General features: G+C 37.6%; 2 protein-coding genes across 12 annotated transcripts; one reads left to right on the forward strand and one right to left on the reverse strand.

Moving 5' to 3' along the window:
* Nucleotides 1–1659: 1659 nt before the first annotated feature.
* On the forward strand, nucleotides 1660–8890 carry LOC109003247. Of its 2 annotated transcripts, none has more exons than XM_018981309.2 (10): nucleotides 1660–1832; nucleotides 2379–2595; nucleotides 3130–3255; nucleotides 3331–3483; nucleotides 4429–4558; nucleotides 4749–4790; nucleotides 7111–7452; nucleotides 7608–7650; nucleotides 8355–8432; nucleotides 8523–8890. In XM_018981309.2, exons 1-10 carry the CDS (start codon nucleotides 1747–1749, stop codon nucleotides 8584–8586), a joined length of 1281 nt encoding a protein of 426 aa, XP_018836854.2. In that variant the 5' UTR covers nucleotides 1660–1746; the 3' UTR covers nucleotides 8587–8890. The 2 variants fall into 2 exon arrangements, with proteins under 2 accessions (XP_018836854.2, XP_018836852.2); XM_018981307.2 differs by having other exon boundaries at nucleotides 1686–1832; nucleotides 7111–7449.
* Nucleotides 8891–10672: 1782 nt separating this feature from the next.
* On the reverse strand, nucleotides 10673–15436 carry LOC109003248 (serine/arginine-rich splicing factor SC35-like). Of its 10 annotated transcripts, XM_035686727.1 has the most exons (11): nucleotides 15132–15336; nucleotides 14942–15020; nucleotides 14138–14217; nucleotides 13921–13987; nucleotides 13245–13304; nucleotides 12508–12708; nucleotides 12223–12406; nucleotides 11988–12115; nucleotides 11466–11595; nucleotides 11125–11306; nucleotides 10673–11026 (listed from the first exon to the last, which is right to left on the reverse strand). In XM_035686727.1, exons 1-7 carry the CDS (start codon nucleotides 15205–15207, stop codon nucleotides 12250–12252), a joined length of 720 nt encoding a protein of 239 aa, XP_035542620.1. In that variant the 5' UTR covers nucleotides 15208–15336; the 3' UTR covers nucleotides 10673–11026; nucleotides 11125–11306; nucleotides 11466–11595; nucleotides 11988–12115; nucleotides 12223–12249. The 10 variants fall into 10 exon arrangements, with proteins under 10 accessions (XP_035542620.1, XP_035542615.1, XP_035542623.1 ...); XM_035686722.1 differs by having other exon boundaries at nucleotides 11466–12115; nucleotides 15132–15436; XM_035686730.1 differs by lacking the exon at nucleotides 13921–13987 and having other exon boundaries at nucleotides 11125–11253; nucleotides 15132–15337.

Here is a 15436-nt window from a genome sequence, read left to right on the forward strand (position 1 = left end):
AGCACTTTTTACTTTTTAGAAGCATGATTTTCCATTCGATTTATGAGCTAAATATATATATATATATATATATGTTGAAGGGGATTCGGTAAGGATGAGCATGGTCCAATATAATAGCGACCAGCCCAGTAAAAAACAATGAAAAGCCCAAATTAAGCATGAGGCGCGGTTAAGAGGAGAAAGGCAAAGGAAGCGAGAGATGGAGGGGATGCGAGCATATAAATGGTCCTGATTTGAAATTGGATCGGACCGTTGAATATTTTATTTTTTTAATATATTTTTATCAAAATGATATTATTATTTTATAATTATAAGTATTATAATAAATAATGAAAACGACGCTATTTGATTAAATTAAATAGCATCGTTTTATTAAGATCGTAAGAAACAACAAAAATAAGTTTAAAATAACGTTATTTCACTTAAGTTTAAGTAAAATAACGTCGTTTCGAGATGTATCTTCTTCTTTCTCAACCTCTTTTTTCCGATTTACTCTACAACTCTCTCCCTCTTCTTAGTAGATAATCACCATTAAGGGAACCAATGTCGACCAAGAACTGCAAAAAAACCGTCTCGATTAGTTTCTTCCTTCCATTGACTGGTTACGGTCGGTAGCTCTCCTATTTTTTCGAACGTCGGTCGGCGTCGATTTTCACCCCTACCTTAAACTGAATTATCTAATTCAAAATGATAACAAAGATCCAATAGTCCGAATAATATCAATCACCAAAATCACAGGTCTAGGGACTTATAAGATTTTTTTTTTCCCTTTTTTACCGTATAACCAACATAATATTGTTTGTAAAAATATTAGGTAACAACTGATCTACTGCGGTTCATAGCGTTTTGTCGTGTGATATTATTGTAACATGCATTGGTCGCAATTACTTTTTCGTCCTTTGCGAATAGCTGTAAGAACTACTTGTTCAGTTTCAGGAAATTTATTATAAATTTTCAGTCTAAACTGCTTGTCTAGGTTCTTGAACAAAGCGTAGGCCGTAGATAGAGACTTTGGAAAGAGAACTTGATGCGGCCATTACAGCCGCTGCGCTGCTCGCGCTCGCTCTGAGAAACGACAAGGCTGAAGCAGCTCAGATAGCTGCTGAATTACGTGCACAAGAGAGCTTGAGAACACCACAAGTATGTTGTATCCAAGTTTTTCCGTTTCACATATCAATTTCAAAAGTAATCTGAAGCTTTAATTATAGCAACAATCACTTTATAGTTTCAATTTCAAGACATAGCAACGTTTGAAAATATGCACTCTTGCTAAGAACCGTTGGATGGTTACCCTACTACAAGCGAATTTCGAAAATAACCTCGTACTCAATCTCGATATAATTAAGAATAAATATAGATATAAGTTATTAATGAGAGTATCTATTTTATATACATGATGTGATATCATGTAGATCATACATATTCTCAAGTGAGTGTTTAGAACAATCAATTAGAAGTAATTATACAGTAAATGTAAAGTATACACTGCTATAATGACTTCTCTATAATATTATTCTATAATTAAATACGACTCCTTCGTATCCCCCACCCTAAATTTAAAGGACGTGGTAACATCTTGACCGTGGATGAGAGACACGTGTCCTCATCCAACTTGATCCGGTTCCAAGCCAAATCCAATTCCGTCTTGCCTAATTTGTAAGCGCTCTCTCTCTCCCTCTCTCTAATTTTTTTTTTTTATAATAATATACAGAAGAAAGAGAAGGACCGTACTCGGTGCTTTCAACAATGGAAGGGAAGTCATCGCGCCCCAACCTTAAGCGCTCTATCTATGACGTCCAAGACGACGCCGACGATGACAACAAACCTCCCGCGTAATCTCTCTACTCTCTCTCTCTCTCTCTCTCTCAACCCTAATCTCAGTTTTCAGTTTCCCTCCCTTTTCCATCTTAGTTATCGTATCTGTTTCCTTCAATTACTATCATTTCTGTTTGTTTCTAGACATACACTCTTTATGGAAACTGCCTACTTTTGTAATTTTTATTTTGTTGTATCACAGTATCAGTTCATATGGCCCTTAATAGTTCCTATATTTCTTCGCCATCGCGTCGTTCATTTTTTCATTTTGTGGTTTCTTTCTTATTGTTAAATAAAACCGTACGGTCACGTGTAGTTGATGAAAATTTACAATTCATGGTTTTTCTCTCATAATATGGAAAAATGGAATCCCTTCATGTTTATTAAACAAACAGGGTATTAGTGTGCTTGATAATTGGACCCTTAAGGGCATATATTCTTCTGGTATCCATTACTTAGTTTATTTTAATCATTTATTGGTCCATATCACTTTTGGAAATCTCTTTCCTTACTCGCCATTATGTCTTTAATTTTGCTGACTTTGGTGATGATTGGTTTCAAAGGCAAAAGAGGGTCAGGTTTCCGAAGGGTAAGAAGGTTAAGCCAGGAGATGAAGGGGTGGACAGAGGTCAAGCTGATGAAGCCCCGAGCAAGGTACCGAATCCTCGTCTTGCTGCTAAAGAGCGTGCAAAGCATCGGAATCAGATCACTGCTGAACTGTTTACTGAAGAAAGTAGAGGCATAATTAACGATGTCACGGCAGCTGAAGTTGCTTACATGGTTTGTATTTTCCATTTTTTTTTCAACTCCAAGCTTGTCATCAATTGCTATGCTCATTATGCTGGTATGTTGTTTAGATTATCAAGATGTGTCCTGAACAAACTGGCATTTTTATATATGGATTCCTTCATTATTGTGTCTCTGTCATTTATGTGTTTATTGCTACCAAACTGTTGTCACTTTACACCTCCTTTCAAGTTTCTATTATCCGATTGCATATTTCCTCCCAAGTTTCCACAATTGGAATGTTATATTGTCTTCTTAATCGGAGATTGATAGCTAGGCCTCCCCATTATGGCTAATGGACAGTTTTTGTGTTTCTTCCCCTAATGAATCATTTCTAGCATTCATATGACTCTCTTCAACTCTGGGATGAAGTTGGAACATGCATGTTTTTATTCTCAGAGTAGAGTTATAATCTGGAGTGATTATTTCTTGAATTGGCAGCATTCTTTAGAGTCAAGATGATTGCCAGATTCATCTGTTATTGGATCAATGGAAAGGATAGCCAATGATGGGGATATCTTTTGACAGGATAATGAGAACTTTGTTGAGGATGGGATTCAAATGGAACCCTTCAATTTAGACAGAGAGAGGGAAGAAGGTTATTTTGATGCAGATGGAAATTTTGTTGAATATGTCAACGATACGGAAATTAAGGTAAAGCATCTTACTCATGTGAAACATTTTCAGCAGCATTAAACAGGTTTATTTAGTTCCTCTGGATTCTTGTAGGATGCGTGGCTTGATAGTGTTGACGTTGAACCAAAATATGCTGGAAAAGGCTCCATTGTGGCAAGCAGTGAAGATTACGTCGATGAACTGTCTTCTGAAGATGTCGGAAAGATGAAGAGGCGTATTGTTGACCTACTTGAGCCAGGAGAAACGGTATATTATATGTTTAGGCGTATGTGTGGTTTTATTTAATTCTCTTCACAATTAAAATTACTTCTTTCTGTTGAAGAATCCTTGCAAAACAAACCTGGTTTGATCCTTAAATCTCTTTTTAATAGATATTTTGTTACTACGTATCGTTCCCTCAATATCATATAATACTCTTTTCTTCCCCATAAAGTGATCACAATGACATGTACTATGTATTGTATTGATGGTCTTTTGTATTGAATGTGCAGTGTGGTCTATAAATATATTGATACATGCAATGTTTATAAAGATTGTCTGGATTTAATTTTGATCTAATTGGCCACAAAGTCATTTATATAAAAATTTGCATTAGTGTAAATATGGTCTAAATTTGAGTGAAGGCTCATGCTTAGGTTTGCATTGGATCAGTACTTTTATTTATACATAAAGTTATGGACAGGCTTGAACATAATCATGAAAAAGCTGTAAAGTATCTCATACGGATTCGTCTGTTTTCAAGACTCTAAACTCGGTATTACTAGCAAACCCAAATGGTTTATTTATTTTTCCAATTTAAAATCAATCTAAGATGTATTGAAATCAAATTGAAGTTTGGGTTGTCCTAAAATGTAGTTCATTGTTTTTTTCTTTTATGAAGGGCTCCACCCTTGGGAGCCCGTAGTGTGGAATAAAACTCAGGATGTGCCCCTAGAGATACTTAAAGAATTCACTGACTCTGATTTACTATATTGTGTCTGGGCCGATCTCAACTGTCATTCAGTATTATATTTTTCAACTTTATTTTTTCAATTCAGCCATTTACCGATCAAAAAAAAAAAAAATTTTCAATTCAGCCATTGCCAAACAATGAGTTGCAGCATTATTTCATCACCATGTTAATCATGAACAAATTAAGAGATGTGCGTAGTCATTTATGGATAAGGAAGTTAATTTTGCATCTCCTGTTAGGTTTTACAAGCTTTGAGAAGGTTAAAGGGGGCTTCAAACAACAGGAAGGAGAAGATGTCAGCTGAAACAAAGCTGGTATTTGACCAGCTCACTGAAGATGCAATGAAGCTGATGGAGAATGGTGAATATGGTAAAGTTAGTTACTCCGTTGGGCTTGCTTTTTCAGCAATTTTGAGTATAGTCTACACTATCTATGTGTTCATATCAGCCCCTAGTGTCCTTAGTACTGAGAAAATATGTTTTTTTATTCAACTTTCTACAAGGAATCCAATTCTATTGGTTTTGTTTGATTGCTTATCAGTGGGAGTTCTGTTCTGCAGATGTGTATCATGAAAAGCGGGAGGTTTTTGAGCGAGAGGCAGGTCAGTGTTTTAGTTCGTATTTAATTATTAAAAAAAGGGGTGTACTTGGTATTCTTTCTTTCTTTCTGTTTTTTGGCTAGCCATATTTGTACCCTTTCTGTAAGTAGAGCATGCATGTGTGTGGTTTCTTATTTTGGTTTACTATCTTATCTACTTCTGGTTGTCCAGATAATTCCATTCATCTTCCTGACATGTTAAAGAAGATTTTTCAATATTGATATGTACGTCTGTATGGGTGCACATGTTTGTTTTCATGTCCTATAATATTTAGCTACCTGATGTGATCAGATATTTTCAATATCAATGTGGGATTCCCTTATGGATTCCCCCCGGATCCTACAGATTTGAGGAGTATTAATCTTGTACAGTTAGAGCATCTTTTCATTTTTTTAAATTCATAAAAGGAAGGTGTGTAACAGGACTTCCCTCTTGTTTTTATAATTGCATTATTCATTTTAATCTTTTCATCTCATTTCTTTTACATAGGATTCTTTACAGAGAAGAGTCACTCTCTCTCTTTAATCACACTTTCATACATTTCTCTTGCGCGAAGGTAACAAAGCCTTCGTGGCTCAACGAGGCTCCAATGTACATCGTAGATACCTAACTGTTACCGAATATGGTGGAGGAGGCAGGTGGAGTGATCTAGTCATTCCGGAAGGGTACAAAGAGCTAGGCTGGGAGAAATTTTGTGTCAAGTTACGTAGAGCCGCTGCAATGTTTTTATCCATTCATGATGATGGGTCACGGCGGGAAAGCCAGGAGAAGACTTCCAGTCATCAGAACATTAATTTGGAGGTGAAACAAACAGACCCAAGTACAACCATGGTGGCAAGACGATCATATGCGGCAACTCTGAAGACAGGTCACGCTTTGGCTACTCAATTTGATACCAAGGGCAAGAAGGGGAACTATGAAAGTGGCTTCGAGACTATGCAGACCACGCAAGGTCAAAACCAGCAGGAGTCTGACTATGGCAATATGGCTTAAAGAGAGATGCTCAATCCATTAAAGGCAATGAAAAACCAACTTGTCGATATGGAGGCAACGGTTGCTTTTTTATTTACAAAAATAGACTTGCTTTCAACTGGAGGTAACAAGGTTGTAAGGCCCAATAAGAGGGAATCCAAGATAGACTCGTATTCGTTAAAATCAGATAAAAGAAAACAAAAAGTCGGGTTCGGCCCAGTCCCTATAACCAAATCCAGAAGGGTGTGGAGGGTCAAAAGGAAAACAGGGTCATTCGAAGTGGGTTCTACGTCGGGTATCGGCATAGAGACGGTCGAAATGGAATGCCCTTAGCCACGTGTCAGCATTCTCCCTGAAGAAACGATGGTATCCTCGTCGGACCTGAGTGTAACGCTGAGGCTTGAGGGAGATGTAGGGTCTGCCGAAGTGGCATAGAATGGATCGTCAGGGGGTGATGCATCTCCAATTCTTGCCGAAGAAATGACAACACCCTCGTTGGTGGTGGGAATTTGTGGGTTTGCCGCCAACCCAGAACCTCCAGTGGTGACCATGGCCTCACCACTCATGACAAAGAGAACCAATTTGTCAGTATCTCTTTAGGCATCTTGTGAGAGTAACAAGGTTGCTGTTGAGGATGGTGTGGAGGAAATTTTGGGCTTTTCGTTGGTGCCTTGCGAGGAGGAATCTTTAGTGCTCGATGTTCATTTGGGATATGAGTTTGGGGAAGATGTTGTCCCCTTGATATTTCTTCCTCCGTTAGCTAACTCATCATCGGATTGGGTTATGCAAAAGGTTAACGAAATACAGCAATGTGTGGGGATTACATGTGGAAGATTTGACGACCAATTCACAGCACCACTCACTGCTATTGAGGCGGGTCACCTATTGGAAACGAAATTGAGTTTTGATAAGTGAAGAGAATTAAAGCGTCTTATTTGGGCAATCAACCACAACACTAAGGGAGGTAGTTCAAGTCGAGGGAGTATTAGAGGGAGGGCATGAATGTAGATTCGGGTGCAGTATTAGTTTCGGGTGTAGTATGTTGTAGAATGTAGCTTCTAAGGGAGATTTGGGTGGTGTCTTAGTGTTTTGTGAAAACAAGAGGTTGGGGTAGTTACAGTTGCTTTGCTGCGGGGAGGAGCATTTTGTCCCAATCGGACTTGGTGCATATTGGTCATTAGGGGTACTCTATTATGGGCTAGGTGTTCTCTCTTGTATACACCCAGTGTACTTGGTTACGCCTATTGATATTAATAAATTTGTACTTATAAAAAAATAAAATTGAAGTTTGTGAAAAAGGTTGCATACATATCACTTATTAACTACGCTGTTTTTTATTCATCTTTTTCAGAAGGTTATGAGAGGTTAGCCAAGGCAAGAGGGGAAGGCACATCAATAAGTGCTGGTCAGGGGGATTCTCATTATTCCAACATAGAGCAGGGCTTGCTGTCTGATGTAACAGATCCCGGAGTAGCCTCTAAAGTGCTCCCTGATCATGTTGTGGATACCTTGAACCCAAATGCACCTACTGCTGAAACATCAAGCAATGATGCCGATGCTTATGATATGTTCGCTGAGGATGATGAACATGCTACTGCCGAACCATTGTTTGGTGGCAGTAATGTGGTTTCTGAACCTAATACTGATACAGCAAACCAACCATCAGCAGACATCCTAAACGCTGATTCAGGCAGTAAGCTATATTATTTCTGTTATTCAGGCAGTAACCAAAAAAGAAAAGTTCGGTATTTTTTTTTTTTGTGTAGGGGGTTATTGGTATATAGAAATTGCAATTACTTCATTGTTTGATGTGGTTTTCATTTTGCCTTCTCATTGCTTGGTCTGCAGGTGGAAGTTCGAATAGTGATTATGCATATGACGAGTCCTCTGGGTACTTTCTGTCCCCCTCCCTTCTGGAACTAGATTGTCTCTGATCATGTTATGTCATTGATGTTTTCGTCAGTTGTTTGCTCGTTGTATGTATGTCTTACTTAGTTTTTGAAATTTATGTAGTGACATGATGAAATCCCACCTTCCCTAGTTATATTAGTGAAACTCTTTTTGGAGGGTGGGTTCAGGAGTTCAAATATGCAGATGGCCCTTAGCAGAGTGAAAATATCTAGGCTTGGAAATGACTAAATCCAAGCCTGACTCTTGTCCTTGAGCTTGACTTTTTCTATCATGTGACAGGCTTAAGCTTGGCTCAAGTCTGGATTGAGCTCGGGCTTATTATTATGCCAGCCTTATTTCAGGCTCATATTTGTTTTTTTTCCCCTCAAATTTAAGGGGACCAAGCTTGGTCAGCCCGAGTAATGCTACTTTTGAGTCATACCATCTGCTTCAATTATTTCAGTCCTAAGAAGGTCATTGGAGCCCAATATGCTTTATTTCTTCCCTTTCTTGGTTGTAAAAGCATGAAATTTTAAATGCAAGCAATGACAAGGCTTTTAATTACTTTGTTTCTTGGTTGTATATTTGATAATTGTTGCTCGTTTCTTGATATACATATCGGCATGTATTTCAATTAGTGGAGCTTTCTTTATCCAAATTTACTCTGCTTTGGTTAATTTGATCTTTGCTGTTTCAACCCTTTAGGTACTACTATAGCAGCAGTTTGGGGTATTATTATGACCCATCTACAGGACTTTTTTGTTCTGCGGCAACAGGGCAATGGTAATAGACATGCATATACTGGTTTACTTTTCCTAACTGGTTTTCTGTGATTGCCCTCAAAATAAAAGCTTCCCTTTCCTTTATATGTAGGTATTCATATAATGAGGAGACAGGCACATATGATGTTCATCAGGTTGCATCCAATGGGAACTAACGAAGGAGAGAATTTTACTTCTTCATTTTGGACTTTGTACCGTTCGTGGAGCTTAGAGTTAGCTTGTGAAATTCGATAGATAGGTTTGGAACCGAAACCAGTTCTCCTTGAATGGAAACGCATCTTTAATTATCGATTTTCTTGCTCTAGGTCACGCTATCTTATGTTGTGTCAAGACAACATCAAGTTAGCTGTTTATGTTGTGGCAAGATATTGCTGTCTTGCGTTTTCGGGTGATTACTTGGAGGCTTCGGATGGTTTTTCCGTTCAGATCAGTGGATTATCAGTTTTGGTTGATCCAAAACCATCCCTTAATTCTTTCTTATCTTGTTGGATGCCGTTTATATCAGCAATCACTTGAATTTTTAAATATGGCTTCTTGGCGTTCTATTAAGATCAAACGCTGATGGCTTGCTGTTATAAAGACATTGCCCTAAAAAAAAGGAAAAACCTTGAGGCCGGTTGGGTATAAGTTTTGTTTTCACACCCACCAATGAAAAATAAACACGTATGCAACTTATAGAGATTACAATAAGCATGCATCTAGGTAAACCCCTTGCTTCCACTAACGGTGAAATCTTGTAATAGGCCCGTCTTCTTCAAATATTCTTGGAACAGAATTTTTAAAGTTAAAATGACAATTTCTTTTCAACGCTTGGGCAAGAATCTCGATTGGGCAAACGATGGTTCTGCATTCAATCTGTGACCTTGGGCAACGATGGTGTAGTGTTTTCACAGACCTTGGGTAAAATCTCGCTTGACTTTAGGGGAGCAGGGACATTTGTCGATTGGAACTCAGGGGTGTAAGGACTTTTTTTTTAGGCGTCGTATGTCAATTCAATTCAATGCAGATGGAGGGAGCAAAAGAAGGAGAGGGAGTGAAAGAAATTAAGGATCACTTGTATGTGGATGCAAGAAGAAATTTGTTGGGACACCTATATTGCCCTTCATGATTGACGGGTGTGAAAACAGTCTTGACACCCAACCGGCTCGGAGTGCCTCTAAAAATTCGACAGTATTCACTGTTTACCATGTCAATGGAAGGAGAACAGGCATGTAAGCTTAAGCTTTTGGCCTATAAAATTCGAGTGCCTATTAATTAACCGCTGATATTGACCATTTTATAAAGCACACTGACGGCCATCCGAGCCAGATTATCTGCAGAGAGACTATTTTCGTCAAACTCCAAATGATACCCTTCGGCCAATTTGCCTTCTGTAATTTAACGTACATGATGTAAAAACCAATTTTATTGTAGCTGAGATTTTATGGGTTAATGACAGTGCAAAAGACAAAATCTTACTGCACGTGAGTTCAGACTTTCACGACTAAACTGGCTTTGATTGATCCTGTAAATCAAGATTTCAATTGGGATGATTTGGCTCAGCTTTGAATCTCTTTTTTTTTACCTTTTATGATGAACTTGGTTCAGGCTTGAATCTAATCAGATGCAAATATATCAAGTCAAGAAAAGCATACCAGTAGCCTAGAAAGCAAACAAGCAAAAAAAACGAAACCCAGTAAGTGGCAGGTGCTTCGACATTTTTTGAGCTTTTGTAGCCTCTAATCGGAGGTTACCATCCGTTTCCAGGAGGTTCCCTCTTCATCATTCTCTATTGAATCTTAGGGCAGATCCAGAATGCATCTAGATGGGGAGAACACGTGTTTCCACAGATAAATATATATTCAAGCAACCATATAACCATAACATCAAAAGCAATAAAAACAGACACCCATGGTTTTGACTAAATCGAAAACTTTTGAGGACAACAGAAAAACCACTCCAGGTGTTCAACGATCACACTTATAATCGATCACAGAAGAAAAAGGGTACCAATCAGTTTCAGATCCAGAACTGTTGGTATTGAACAACAGAACAAGCATGGCAAGCAAGGTAGCAATGTCCAATTAGTGCAAGCAGAACCAACAGGTAGCCATGCATGGAGGGGAATGTTACGTTCCTCCTAAAAATTAAGACATCTGAAGAAAAATCAAATGGACCCAAATAACGATCCTAACGAAAAAGGAAGAGGTATCCATATACAATATCATGATAGCGGTGTTCAAATTATGTTAACATAAAAAATGTTATGGCAAATTAAGTATAGAATCAATTTTTCATAGCATTAAACTTGTTACAGTGAGACAAAACTATAAATCCACAGGCACAAAGCATAACACTATGCATATGTATGACTATAAATTAAGAATTGATTGTTGGCAAGCAAGCAAGCAACACAGCTTGGCAGCGACAATCAATCTCACAACAGCTAGTAAAATTGCCAACCCCAACTAATATAGAGTGGGCAGCAACAGCCCAGTAGCAGTATTTATTCCCTAATACTGCAAAAGTTAATCACCAACCAATCAGAGAACAGAACAGGCATCAGCAACCACTTCACAGCTACAGTCATGTGCCCATGTGCTAAAAATATCTCCACTACAGTAAGCAGCAGAAGTTATAATCTTCAAGGGCAGTGATTAATATTGTAAATTCCAATAACCCTAAAACATAATTATTAATCACAAACTTATTACCATGCCTCATTATTCTGCAGCAAAATTCGCACCAGCATTCAAGTATTCATATATAGAACTTGCAGTTCACGTTCAGTATCCACATCGCAGTCAATGAATCATAGGTCCATCTCATATGTGCAGCATCAGCTAGAAGTTAAATAGATGTTCATGTCGTTAGACCATCACAGCAACTAGAACCTCTTTTAGGACCATTTTTTCCCCAATATCAGTCAAAAAGACCAAAAAGGATTATCAAGTCAGAACCAGAAACCTGAAGGATATGATTTTCTGAAACAAATAGCTGAGCTATATAAATCTTTCTTTTTAAAAAAAAAAAAGTAAAGCTATATAAATCTTACCAAAGATTAGATCATCCAGAGAAAACTAGTTAACATATGTAAGTCCTCTGCTGCCAGCATACTGCTAAAACAACCATACTTCTAAAACCAGCATACTGCTGCAACCAGCATCAATATCCCGATCATCCATCTACATTTTACGAACAGCATCAATGACCATAATTCAACATCCACCCATGAAGCCCCAGTCATTGTTCCCCGAACATAACTATAAAACCTAATAAATAGCTCGTGATGAATCAAAAGAAAATAAAAAAAATATAACCAAGCATACTTAAATTGAGAGGGAGAGATCAACAGGCATTGAAGGCAACAAAATCAAATGTGTGATGAAAAAGGATCCATATTAAGATATGACTCCATCAATTCTAAAATACCACCCTACAAACTATGAAGACCACAAATTCAAAAATGGCCAGCTAAAGATGATGTCCATTTTTTCTTTTTATCGGTACGCTGCACACCTACCCAAGGATTAGGTCCAAGATAAATGCTTAAACATCAAAGAGTTCACAGTCCTACCAAACTAGCACTTAAGATTCTGATAAGAACGTGCACGACGATCAAGGGTCATCAACATCAGCATAAAACCCACAAGTACGCCACTCAAGATGTCTCCATGAATTTCCAGGCAGCCAAAATAATCATTCCTAGAAGATTCGAATTCAGGAAAACACGTTAGATCACCAAATCATACAAAAAAATGTCAAAATTGTATTCCTGACTAAAAATGAGCATGACTGGTATGACAACTTACATCATCTAACTTTCAAGGGGATTGGCTTCAAGTATCGGCAGACCGACCCCTGGATGAAATACCGAGAGGAGTTGGGGACCTTCCCTCACGGCTGAGCCTATCAGGATTTTGACCCCTAGGAGATGGAGACCTTTGTGGTGAAGGACTTCTGTGAAGACTGGGACTACGCCGAATGGGAGACGCACTAAGACATAAACAGATCAAATCAGCACAATATAGTACAGAGCAAAATATGTAATGACAAAATAATCAACTAAACTAAAGCATCAATAAACACTAGGTTACCTATCCATTGAATGGCTTCGGCTTCGATGCTCATCATAATAACGGCCTCTTCCCCGAGCCCTATGGTAGTCGGGACTAACACTGCGACTCCTACTCCGGTGAAGATAATCCCTTTCCCTCCCATACTTATCACGATCATATCTATCAAGACTTCTACTGCGCCCTCTTCTGTAATCCTGATCTCTATAGTCATCTCGGTGCCTAAATACATTAAAATCACTGATTAGGGACATGATCTTGAAATAATCATTACAGACCTTGCCTTCCAAAAAAGAAGAGCCTTATAAAAGAATCTCACAATGTTAACAACTGGAGGATGATTTCAAAGTCAATTGAAAATACAAATCTCACTGATAAATTGTTGCCGCAAGTGCATAACCAACTGAGCTAATTTTTTAGTGATTTTTACATAAATAAATTCCACAAAAACCAAGGGGCTTCTACGATGTAAGCTTACCCAACCCAATCTGAAGGTCAAACTTCGACTAATGGTGCCTGTAACATCCCGGCCCTAAGATTGGGCCAAAGTTGAATCAGTCCCATGGGCCATAATTTGTAAAGCCTTTTTTAATATATTGGACAATTGATTGGATTAATCACATTCAGTTTGGAGTAAAAGTTTCAGAGTTCATACATTATGTTAAACCAAACATGCTAAGAAACCAAAAAACTCATTTGAATGTATTCTAAGCATGCACCAGAAAGTGTTCTAACCAGAAAAGAGGAAAAAAGGTTACCTTCTGCGAGGACTGCGACTTCTTGACCTTGGGGACGATTCAATAATTCTCCCTTTTTGGCTGTAACAAAAATTGTAATAATAACTCAAGATCCAATGTCAATGAAATCCATGATTCTCAAATCTAATAAATACTTCAGTCCATTTGCACCCATTTGACCAAGAAACATCGCATAGTAGTCAAGGTCAAGAAGTGAAAATAAATATTATATGTAAGAATCCCATAGTAGTAGCATCAGTTGCAATAGATAATATTATTTTAAAAATCTTTTTTTGATAAGTTAAAATAATATATATGTAAAAAAAAAAAAACTAAATAAAAATACATACAAATAAAAATATATGTACATATAGCATTAATTATATAATATATAGATAATATTATTTTAAAAATCAACGGCTTAATGCTTGCCAGAGAGAGTTCTATAGCCCTTAGGATAAAGACATAAGCATAGGATTCCATAGAGAGCGCCTTCGGGCTCCTCTGAAATACCCAAAAAATTCTTTATGCAATAATAGCAGCAGTAAGCACTAGCAATAGAGAAAAGACTCTTCTGGAAAATAAAGTAGATTAAATATCTGACATCTTATTATGACTAAGAATTCAAGACCTAAACAATCATCATCAGAAAAATAATCCACCATTACAAAGAGGCATAGACAATTTTAGATCTTACATCCTCTCCGCATTTGGCCCATATTTCGCAAACTGAACTGCTATCTCTCGACCATCTATTACTTTACCTAATCAACAAAATGCGAAAATTAAATTGCCAGAGGTGCCAGCAATCAATTACCAAATAGGAAAAACAGGACTGAACAGTATATAGTATATGTTGTGTGCCTGTGTAACACAATACGTGCATTGAGAGATGGAAGAAAATAGGCGAATACCATCTAGCCTATCCACTGCTTTCTGTGCCTCGTCAGCATACTTGTACCGCACAAAAGCAAAGCCCCTTGAGTCACCAGTCCTAGACCACAAAATATATGACATGAAAATCACAGAAAGGCCAACAGGCGCGCGCACACGCACACACACGTATATATATGTATTAATGGTCTCAACTTTCATGATTTCCTTGTAACCGTTGCTAGTTCCGAACTAGGTGTAATCACATGTATACTTCCTCTTTACTTGGGTTATGCTTATTCTATATCAATAAAGTATCTTATCGCTTATAAAAAATATATATATTATATAAGGGTAAAATTCTTCTTTTTCTTTGAAGAAATTAAATAAAAAAGGTTAAAATTCTGCAATAGGAAGGAAAATCGGAATAGGACAATATTTGACTTTCAAGAAACTGGAAGTAAAAAATATAGAACTTGTTTTCGAGAAGGTATGCTATATAAACCCATATCTTGCTTACTAATCTGATTAGATTATACTTACAGACCAAAAGAAATTGAAAGAAATTGGTATGCTATATAAACGCATATCTTGCTTACTAATCTGATTAGATTATACTTACAGACCAAAAGAAAATGAAAGAAATTAAAAAGATACTGCAACACATAATCCATAATGCAAAAATTCCCAATTAATTAACTAAACTCAAAAAATACTAAGCGAATAGTGAGAGCCACTCACGAGCACGGATAAATTACTTGGTTTCTACTAATAAAACGATACCATGTGAACAAGATCTTCCCTGCAGCCAGACAGAAAGTAAAGATGACAAGGCACAGCCATACCTTCGATTTCTAGGGATGAAGATATCCACGACCTTGCCATATTTATCAAAATATGGGAATAGATCATCCGCAGTCGTACCTAAAATACACGTCCAAACAACGAGAACAATGTCCAACGTAGCCATTAGTACCCAGTTTCTTTTTCCAAAAAAAAGCAAATCTTCTAAATAGAGAGTGGAAGAGAGCTTACGGAAGGTGACATTGAGAACGAGGAGAGAATAGGTATCGGTGATGTCAGGAGGGCCTGTCCTTCCGAAGCGCGACATTTTTGGCCCGAGGAGAGAGAACCACGGAGAGGGAAAGTCCTCGATTAGGGTTGGGGTTTGTGGTGAGGAAAGCGAGGAGAGAAGTCTCTTGAAGAAGACTGGGTGTTCAACGTTTCTTTCTTTCTCTTTTTTTTTTTTTTTTAATAACATCCGAAATTCGAATGATAGCTATTGGATTTGTCCCTCAAATTACTGTTCCGGTATTTTTATTTTTTTAATAGTTAAAAAA

The sequence above is a fragment of the Juglans regia genome, chromosome 16 (genome assembly GCF_001411555.2).
Source record: "Juglans regia cultivar Chandler chromosome 16, Walnut 2.0, whole genome shotgun sequence".
Classification (NCBI taxonomy): Eukaryota; Viridiplantae; Streptophyta; class Magnoliopsida; order Fagales; family Juglandaceae; genus Juglans; species Juglans regia.